The sequence below is a fragment of the Sardina pilchardus genome, chromosome 11, assembly GCF_963854185.1.
Source record: "Sardina pilchardus chromosome 11, fSarPil1.1, whole genome shotgun sequence".
Lineage (NCBI taxonomy): Eukaryota > Metazoa > Chordata > Actinopteri > Clupeiformes > Clupeidae > Sardina > Sardina pilchardus.
In genome coordinates this window covers 11,415,323-11,425,322 of record NC_085004.1, presented here as the reverse complement: position 1 = coordinate 11,425,322, position 10,000 = coordinate 11,415,323, and the positions used below count along the sequence as shown (strand labels likewise).

The following is a 10,000-nucleotide window of genomic DNA, read 5'->3' as shown; positions in this document are numbered from 1 at the left end:
CCGCTGGGCCGGTTGGGGGCGGGCCCTAGAGCCATCTGCAGCTGTTTGATTGGTGGTGAGGGGCTGCTGGGAGCTGTCCGTCATCAGCTGGCTCGACGACTGAGACGACTGGGGCATCGGTTTCTCTGCCGGCTCACTCATGTTAGTCCTAATACTGAACACACACACACACACACACACACACACACACACACACACACACACACACACACACACACTACAAACACACACACAGACACACACACATACACACAATAAAACACGTAAAAACACACATTACAAACACAAACACACACACACACACATACTATAAACATACACACTCATTACAATCGCTCACAGACACACAGACACACACACACACACACACACACACACATTACAAGCACACACACATTTTTTACACACATAATAAACATACACACACTACCACACTCTCCTCCTACCAGACTTTGACTAGTACTTATAACCAAGTTTGCAGATGCCACACTGGAGATTGGTCTCATCAGCAATACCGATGAGGTGGCACACACACACACACACACACACACCTGTCTGTCCTGTTCTCCTTTGTCCGGTCTTGTATGCCTTATATGTTGTGTTATGTCTTATATGTCAGGGATAAATAAAGTTTTTTTAATTGAATTGAATTTAATTGACTCTCAACACCAAGAAGACCAAAGAGCGTATTGTGGTCAAAAGCTCACATGCACACCCATCCTAATCAACAGGACTGATCAAGTCCTCTCTACCCTGATCAAGAAGGCTCACCAGCGTCTCTTCTCTCTGAGGAGACTAAAGAAGGTCCACCTGTCTCCTCAGATCCCCGCTGCACCATCAACAGCATCTTCAACAACTGTGTCACAGTACGTTATGGCAACTGCTCTGCCTCTGACTGTTCTGCACTGCCGAGGGTGGTGAGAACTGCCCAACGCATCACCGGTTCCATCCAGGCCATCCAGGGCAAGTGCTGCTTGTGTAAGGCGCATAGCATCGTCAAAGACTGTTCTCTCCCCAACCACACACTGTTTACCCAACTCCCCTCCGGGGGGCGTTACAGATCTCTCCGCACCCAGACTACCCCCATCCCACCATTAACACCACCACCCTAAACAGGGACAACAAGGACGTGGGTCATTACGTGTCAAATCAAACAAGGTTGTTGCTACACCGTGGTTTTGTTTCAAACCTTGTCTATATCAAGAACGGGTCCCAAAACCAAAGCCTGTGAAATGTTTATTCCAATCCTATCTTCACATTATTTTCAGCTCTTGAATTGTTCGGGCATTAATGTAATGAGTAGTATCATTCATAGGAAGCCATAACTTTATATGGTAGAGGACAAACATGTTCTCAGTGTGACAGAACCATTTCAAAGTTAGTACGACATTGTCATTGATTTTCTACAAGACCCTAGATTTGAAGTTCAAAAAGAGTGATATTAATGTTAAAGGTATATGAACTTGTTTTCCACACGTTTGGTACCAATCATTATTTTTTTCTTTACATACTATTCATTCATTCAACCTTTATTTATTCTCGGAGAGTCATTGAGGGTAGCCCTCATTTTCAATGAAGCCGAGACTATATTTTACATATTTTATTAATGTTGTACCAATACTTGAGCTCTTCATATATAATGGGCTTGAGGGATTAAACCAGGGGAGGTTGTGTTTTTCTGTCATTTTCATAGGACTACAATGGTATGTAGGGTAGATAGGCATTTGAAAATGTGAAAGGAGCTCTGTGTGGGGTCATTAAGTGTACAAGTGGCAATGTTGTACCATATAAATTGAGTCAAAATCATTGTTTTGCCTCAGCGCAAGAATGACGACCCATATACAATGTAACCAAGTAAGTACATTTATATGAACGATACATGGTATATTATTGCCACCTATATGTTTACATGTTGATTTCCAAGTTCCTTCTAGCTAACCCACATACCATTTAAGTCCTATGAACATTACCAAAAATCCAATCACGTTGTTTTATCCTCACATGCATTTGTTGCAGAGACCTTACTTTCTCAACATTAATAAAGTATTGTATTTGCAGACAAAATAATGATAGGTGCCATGTGGATTAAAAAAATATTTTAGCCTCAACATCATATATATTACATGTCATCACATATATTATCGTCTTAGTTTGGGGACCTATTAGGCAGACACACTTTGAGCAAAATCTGATAAGGTCCAACAACTATTTTCCTGGATTTTGTCTGATTTGACACAGAGCGACCCAGGTTGCCATCAAGTACACCCCCCCCCCCCATGACAGTAAAGTTGAATCTAATCTAAAGTCTCCACTCTCATCCATATTGATCAGTAATTCCAATGTCTTCTCTGCACTGCTGCTTTCTCTTTCCGTTTCTTTCTCTCTTTCTCTTTCTGCTTCTTTCTCTCTTTCTCTTTCTGCCGCTTAGGATGAAAGTGTCTGCTAAATTAATAAATGTAAATGGATGCGGGCGCGCACACACACACACACACACACACACACACACACACACACACACACACACACACACACACTGCACTGAGGGCACCTCCCCTCTGGAACAGCATGGAACTGCGCTGTGCAATGAGGTAAACATAAATCAGTGCAAGCATGGCATACTCTTGCAAATACACACACACACACACACACACACACACACACACACACACACACACACACACACACACTCACAATCACGCAGAAAAACACAGACAGACAGACACAAACACACACACACACACACACACACACACACACACACACACACACACACACACACACACACACACACACTCACAATCACGCAGAAAAACACAGACAGACAGACACAACACACACACACACACACACACACACACACACACACACACACACACACACACACACACACACACACACACACACACACACACACACAATTCCTTTCTGTTAGATTGTGCTCTCTCCCTTTCCTGCCCATGGGTTCCGTGTGGCTCAACACCTGACTGTTGTTGCAGTCTTTGCCCGGCGCAGAGCGACGTGAAACACAAAAGTATGCTTTATTACTTACCCGCTGCCGTGCGCTTTCGACGCGACTTCACACAACGCCTGAACTTCTTGTAGCTTCACCACCCCTCCCGAACGGCACGCTGCGTAAACACATCTGTGGCGAGAGGACAGAGGAGAGGAGAGGAGAGGGGAGGCCACTTCCTTGAGTGCGTCTCTGTCGATCTAGCTCAGATTCCCATCCAGGGAGCGCCGGACCTGCTGGCAAGGACTCACAGAGCCCATACGTCATGGACCGCTAAATGTACGCTCAAGGGGTTATGTGTGTGTGCGTGCGTGTGTGGGGGGGTAGCCTATGTGTGTTTCTTTACGTTGCCAGATTGGTTTGTCACCCTCTATGACTTGAACATTTGGATATGAAAGAAGGTGTGGTTTTCTGGCCCATAACAGAGGCACCCAATGAAGCTCGTGAGTCAGATTAGGGATCGCTCTTTAACAGATTACAGGAAATTCCCTCCCCGCCAGGAATTGTTCTCCCACCTCCTCCGCCCATCATGTTTGATAAAAAAACGGATTAGTTAAGCCTATGAAGTGCAATAACAGTTCCAACGGTCTATTAAAAATCCTTGTCACCAAGCCCTGCGTTCATCAGAGTCCTATATTAGGCAATTTATTTTTGGGGATGCAGCAACCTATAGCCAAAACTCTTCAGTTTATAATAGGCTATTCCGTGGCATCGAATTATTTATAGGCTGCTCTGAACAAAGTACAATGCATTTTCTGTAGCATAAACTTCGGATGCCGTCTACGAAATATTCAATTATAATAGGCTACAGTAGCAGGGAAGTGCTCATCTCTGTTGAAAAGCACGTTGTGGGCGGAACTCCAGCAAAGTTGCAGGGTGAAAAGGCAAAAGCCGACACGCGCTGGCTTTGGATGCACTTCCACTCCAAACCGTCGTGCGGCGCGCTGTTATTACACTATGTTTATACATCTATGGTGCAGCGTCACGAGGTCAGAGTTCACCATAAGGAAAATTTGACAGCGTGCTTGTGTTGTGTTGTGTTGTGTTGTAGTGGTTTAAAGCGTGCGTGTAGACTATACAAGATACAACATTACCTGAAACTGAAGACGCAAGAGTAAGGTTTGTGTCATGTGTTATTTGTGGATAGTGTAATAGCCTATTCAGGGAATCGGGCTCAACCCAAGCATTTTCCATGTAATTACGTGGCTGGACAGACAGACAGCCGTAGTCATAGTTTAGATGAACTAACGTAGCCTAATATTACATTACCTAATCACCTTAGATGGCGACACATAATTAGCTCGAAATATACATATCTAGCAGGCAGACCTTAGCCTAGCATGGTGAGATGAGATGAGGTGAAGTGGGTTGTGTTGTGCCTGCAGGCCTACGCTTTTTTGGTGTATTATATAATTTGTTGTTTAGATCTCTCTCTCTCTCTCTCTCTCTCTGTGTCTCTCTCTCTGTGTGTGTGTCTCTCTCTCTCTACTCTGTGTGTGTGTGTGTGTGTGTGTGTGTGTGTGTGTGTGTGTGTGTGTACTCACTCTCTCTGTGTACTCTCTCTCTCTCTCTCTCTATGTGTGTGTGTCGGTGTGTGTGTGTGAACAGGTGCAGGTATGAGGAACCTGAAGCTGAAGCGGCGTGTGTGTTCTGTGGGGCTGCAGGCTCCAGGCTCCCCTCATTGCCTCTCCGTCAGGATGGACTCTGGCTCTCTGCTCATCGCCTCCGCCTGCTCCATCATCGAGTACGACCCACGGACCGCACAGGTAGCACACACACACACACACACACACACACACACACACACTGAGTACACACTGAGTACACACACACACACACTGAGTACACACACACACTGTACAGACACACACACTGCTCTCATCTGCACTACGACCTATCACACCAGTCGCACAGGCAACATACACCATAATGCTACATCACACAACAGCACACCAGGGGGTTTGAACATGCTGGTTCTTTCTGTGTGTGTGTGTGTGTGTGTGTGCAGGTGCTGGATGAGGTATCCCTCACAGCAGAGGAGTACTTGCCGGCAGATGGCAGTGGGACCGTAGTGGGCATCCAGGACCTTCCAGACCAAGAGTGTGTGTGTGTGGCCACAGCCAATGGAGACGTCATCCTCTACAACCTCAACACACACCAGGTACACACAGCTTTTTACGCTTGTTTTCGTGTGTTTGTCTGCTTGTGTGTGTGTGTGCACTTGTATGTTTGGGTGAGTGTGTGAGCGAGAGATACAGTATGTGTGTGTGTTTGTGTGCTGTTTTTAAGGAAAATCATCATATTTTGTTGTTTTCACTTAACAGTTCACTAATCTGTGTTTTGTGTGTGTGTGTGTGTTAGCTGGAGTGTGTTGGCAGCGTTGATACTGGCCTCACAGGAATGAGTTGGAGTCCTGATCAGGAACTGGTCACTTTAACCACAGGTCAGTCTATGTCTCACACACACACACACACACGCACACACACACTCACACATAGTGTCTCTCTCTCTCTCTCTCTCTCTCTCTCTCTCTCTCTCTCTCTCTCTCTCACACACACACACATACACAAATTCACAAAATAATTGTCAGAGATGCATTTCTTTCCTCCTCTCTCTCTCTCTCTCTCCTCCTCTTCTTCCTCTCCTTCTCATCTTCATCTTCCTCTGTGCAGGACAGCAGACCATTATTGTGATGACTAAGGACTTTGAGCCCATTACTGAAGTTCAGATTCACCAGGAGGACTTTGGGGAAGGTGTGTATACCAACATTCAGTATTACACACACACACACACCACCCCTAATCTCTGCAAGCAGTGTTCTTAGAATAGACAGAGCTTGATTAAACACCCACTTCTCGTGTGTGTGTGTGTGTGTGTGTGTGTGTGTGTGTGTGTGTGTGTGTGTGTGTGTGTGTGTGTGTGTGTGTGTGTGTGTGTGTGTGTGTGTGTGTGTGTGTGTGTGTGTGTGTGTGTGTGTGTGTGTGTGTGTGTGTGTGTGTGTTTAGGGAAGTTCATCACCGTTGGCTGGGGAAAGAAAGAGACACAGTTCCATGGTTCAGCAGGCAAACAAGCAGCACAGAAGAAAAATACAGTATGTCTGGCAAACACACACACACACACACACACACTCTTACACACACACTTACACAGACACTCTTCCGCACACTCTCACACACTCCTTCCTCTCTGTGCGTCCATAGGAAGTGTTGCCTGCAGTGGAGTGGGACGACCGACGACCTCGAGTGACGTGGAGAGGCGATGGACAACTGTTCGCCGTCAGTGCTGTGTGCCCTCAGACCGGTACACACACACACACACACACTCCCACACACACTCTGTCAGTGCCATGTGCCCTCGGACCTGTACACACACACACACACTTAAGAAATAGAAAAATACGTATTCACTCCCACACAAGTCCTCTAATGTGAGTGTGTGTGTGTGTTTTCAGGAGCGAGGAAGGTACGGGTGTGGAACAGAGAGTGTGTTCTTCAGGCCACCAGTGAGACTATCAACGGCCTGGAGCAGGCACTTTGTTGGAAGTAAGACACATACACAAACACACACACACACACACACACACACACAGCCACCCCTACATGCACACGTCACACTGATACACACCCACAAATTAATTTACACCAAAGACATCACATGTATAGGACAGGCTTCTGTCAACACTCCAGTGAATAGCCCTAGTTAAATGTGTGTGTGTGCGTGTGTCCGTGTGTGTGTAGGCCCTCTGGTAGTTTGATTGCCTCTACTCAGCGGCATCCAAACAAGCACAGTGTGGTGTTTCTGGAGAAGAACGGCCTTCTGCACGGAGACTTCACACTGCCTCTTCAGAAGGACCAGGCCAAGGTACACACACTCCACCTTTATACACACCTTTATACACCTTATAAAGACCTCTCACACAGAGAAAGCAAAACGTATACAGCGAACAAGTGTAAAGTGTGTGTGTGTCTGTGTGTGTGTCTGTGTGCCTGTGCCTGTGTGTGTGTGCCTGTGCCTGTGTGTGTGTGCCTGTGTGTGTGTGTCTGTGTGTGTGTGTGTGTGTGTGTGTACGCAGGTGAAAGAGCTCCTCTGGAACAGTGACTCCACAGTGTTGGCAGTTTGGTTGGAGGACATGAATCCAGGGGAGGATGGCCTCATAAACACTCAGAGTAAGTCACACACACACACACACACACACACACACTCTCTCACTTGCTCACTCGCTTACTCAAACTCACACGCACACACACACTCTCTCACTTGCTCACTCACTTACTCAAACTCACACACACACACACACTCTCTCTCTCTTGCTCTCCCTTACTCACTCACACACACACTCACACTCACACACACACTCTCTCTCTTGCTCTCCCTTACTCACTCACACACACTCACACACACACACTCTCACTTGCTCACTCGCTTACTCAAACTCACACACTCGCTCTATCGCTCTATCGCTCTATCGTCTGTGTCCACAGTCAGCTGAGGTTTGTAAGATAAGGCTGTGGTCACTGAGTGTGCACCTGTGTATCTCCTCTGCTGAAAATGTCCTTTGACATCAACCTTAAACAACAATCTCTCTCTCTCTCTCTCTCTCTCTCTCTCTCTCTCTCTCCCTCCCCCCAGTCCAGTTGTGGTCAGTAGGGAACTATCACTGGTACCTGAAGCAGTGTCTGCGTTGGGGGAGTGGTGAGGAGGCTCCTGTGTGTGTGGTGTGGGACCCAGAGCGCCCCCTACAGCTGTATCTGTTGAGCCGCACCTGGACCTGCGTCACCTACCAGTGGGGCTGGACAACGGACCGGAGCTATGGAGACGCTGGCCATGACAACGCCAACGTGGCTGTGATTGATGGAGGTGAGGGCCAATCAGACAGCTCAGATTGTCTGTGTGGGAGCATGAGCATGATGACCTTTGAATTTAAGGTCCTGCTGATGTTACAGCTGTTTGTGTGTGTGTGTGCGTGTGATATCCACACACACACTGTCTGTGTGTGTGTGGATATAGTCCTCCTGTGTTGGCAGTGTGTGTGTACGCATGTGTGTGTAGTTAAGTTCTTGGTCATTGCATTTGGGTATTGTGTGGCTATACTATATCTGATGTGTGTGTGTGTGTGTGTGTATGTGTGTTTGTAGATAAGGTGTTGGTGACGGCGTTTCGGCAGTGTGTGGTTCCGCCACCGATGAGCTCCTTCGAGCTTCAACTTCCTGCTCCTGTTACCATGGTGACCTTCTGCTGTGAGGCAGGCCGCTCCAATGACCTTGCTGCCATGACTGAGGACGGGCGCCTGTGTGTGTTTGGACAAGGTGTGTGTGTGTGTGTGTGTGTGTGTGTGTGTGTGTGTCTGAAAGAGAGAGAGAGAGAGTGTGCATGTCTTAACTCCCCAGTGACCCAATTTTGCTTTTGTGTGCGTGTACGCATGTGTGTGTGCGTGTCTTGCTGCAGGAGAGGGAGGGTCCAATGTACCTGGCTCTGGGGGATTTAGAATCATCACACACCCTCCTGTGCTGAAGAACACTTATAGGTAAACACACACACACACACACACACAATAATGGTTACAACATGTTTATATAGGCTGTACATGTGATGTGTGTGTGTTTGCTTGTATAGAGTGGAGGTGGGTGGGACAGGTCCTCTCGCGCTGCGATTGGTTGTCTGGCTCAGAGAGCACAACTTCCTGGCGGTGACCTGTGGAGAAGTGATCGACCAATCAAAAGTGCTCCTGCTCAAACCCTCAGCCAGTGACGGCACAATGCAGATCAGGTATTTATCGCACATTATTTTGATGTCAACACACACACACTTGTGTGCTTATTCTAAGTCTTTCCCACCGTGTGTGCGCGTGTGTGCGCGTGTGTGCGCGTGTGTGCGCGTGTGTGTGTGTGTGTGTGCGTGTGTGTGCGTGTGTGTGCGTGTGTGTGTGTGTGTGTGTGTGTGTGTGTGTGTGTGTGTGTGTGTGTGTGTGTGTGTGTGTGTGTGTGTGTGTGTGTGTGTGTGTGTGTGTGTGTGTGTGTGTGTGTGTGTGTGTGTGTGTGTGTGCAGTTCACAGGTATGTGTAGACGGCCATGTGATCAGTGTGTGTCACAGTGGCAGGAGCAACGCGGTGGCTTTACAGCTGGAGGATGGGCAAATCCGAAAACTGCTGTGGGGTGAGACACACACACACACACACACTTAAGGCCGGCGCCCACCGGGCACGTATGCGGCACGCCGCGACAATAAAATGTCAGGAAATTTGTGCTCAGGAAATGTGTGTGTGTGTGTGTTGACAGAGGATTGCGAGCTGGCCGCAGTACCATGGGAGGATAGTACAGGGAACATTGTGAATTTCCCTCAGTCATGTGAGCACACTGCCTTGTGCACTATCTCAGGAGAGGTGAGTGTGTACACACACACACACACACACACACACACACAAAAACTGCGCTGTTTTGCTTCTTATGTCTCCTCTCGTCTTCTCTTCTAGGAGCTTCCTCTGGGTCTGACGGACCGCTCCCATCTCTACTTAGGAGACACAGAGGTAGGTCTCTCTCTCTCGAGAACTCTCGCCCACACACACACACACACACACACACTCTCTCTCTCAGGGTCATGAGCAATCCATTAGAATTCCATTAGTAATCCAGCAGAATGTCTGATAATGGTATCATCTCTCTCCCTTAAAACCTCCTCTCTTGCCCTCTTACACACACACACACACACACACACACTCAGCTGGCGTCTGGAGTCTCGTCGTTTGTGGTGTGTGATGACTTCCTTCTGCTGACCACACATGCACACACCTGCAGATGTCTCCAGCTCAGCACGAACACCACCAAAGGTGAGACACACACACACGCACACACACACACACACACAGCTCAACACACACACACACTCGTGCACTCACACAGCTCAACACACACATGCGCTCACACAGCTCAACACACACACACACACACACACACACACACACACACACACACACTCATGCACTCACACAGCTCA

At 47.6% G+C, this 10,000-nt stretch overlaps 2 protein-coding genes across 4 annotated transcripts in view; one reads left to right on the top strand and one right to left on the bottom strand.

Moving 5' to 3' along the window:
* Window positions 1-3,345, bottom strand: part of tbc1d2 (TBC1 domain family, member 2) — a 20,671-nt gene extending 17,326 nt beyond the window's left edge. Inside the window, exons 1-2 of one of the 2 annotated variants that reach the window (XM_062549531.1) lie at window positions 3,050-3,345; window positions 1-217 (exon numbers count right to left, since the gene is read on the bottom strand). The exon at window positions 1-217 is cut by the window's left edge and continues 228 nt beyond it. In XM_062549531.1, coding sequence (XP_062405515.1) covers window positions 1-141 — 141 coding nt within the window. In that variant the 5' untranslated portion in view covers window positions 142-217; window positions 3,050-3,345. The remainder of the gene's footprint in view (window positions 218-3,049) is intronic. The other variant, XM_062549532.1, reaches the window with a different exon arrangement.
* A 665-nt stretch (window positions 3,346-4,010) lies between these two features.
* The window catches only part of elp1 (elongator acetyltransferase complex subunit 1), a 12,523-nt gene continuing 6,533 nt past the window's right edge, over window positions 4,011-10,000 (top strand). Inside the window, exons 1-18 of one of the 2 annotated variants that reach the window (XM_062549528.1) lie at window positions 4,011-4,124; window positions 4,619-4,776; window positions 5,019-5,171; window positions 5,372-5,453; window positions 5,683-5,763; window positions 6,016-6,101; window positions 6,211-6,310; window positions 6,462-6,552; window positions 6,748-6,871; window positions 7,083-7,176; window positions 7,640-7,867; window positions 8,146-8,316; window positions 8,456-8,534; window positions 8,624-8,776; window positions 9,056-9,162; window positions 9,286-9,389; window positions 9,480-9,533; window positions 9,728-9,833. In XM_062549528.1, the coding sequence (XP_062405512.1) occupies window positions 4,627-4,776; window positions 5,019-5,171; window positions 5,372-5,453; window positions 5,683-5,763; window positions 6,016-6,101; window positions 6,211-6,310; window positions 6,462-6,552; window positions 6,748-6,871; window positions 7,083-7,176; window positions 7,640-7,867; window positions 8,146-8,316; window positions 8,456-8,534; window positions 8,624-8,776; window positions 9,056-9,162; window positions 9,286-9,389; window positions 9,480-9,533; window positions 9,728-9,833 (1,963 nt within the window). In that variant the 5' untranslated portion in view covers window positions 4,011-4,124; window positions 4,619-4,626. Of the gene's footprint in view, window positions 4,130-4,618; window positions 4,777-5,018; window positions 5,172-5,371; window positions 5,454-5,682; window positions 5,764-6,015; window positions 6,102-6,210; window positions 6,311-6,461; window positions 6,553-6,747; window positions 6,872-7,082; window positions 7,177-7,639; window positions 7,868-8,145; window positions 8,317-8,455; window positions 8,535-8,623; window positions 8,777-9,055; window positions 9,163-9,285; window positions 9,390-9,479; window positions 9,534-9,727; window positions 9,834-10,000 lie in introns of both variants that reach the window. The other variant, XM_062549527.1, reaches the window with a different exon arrangement.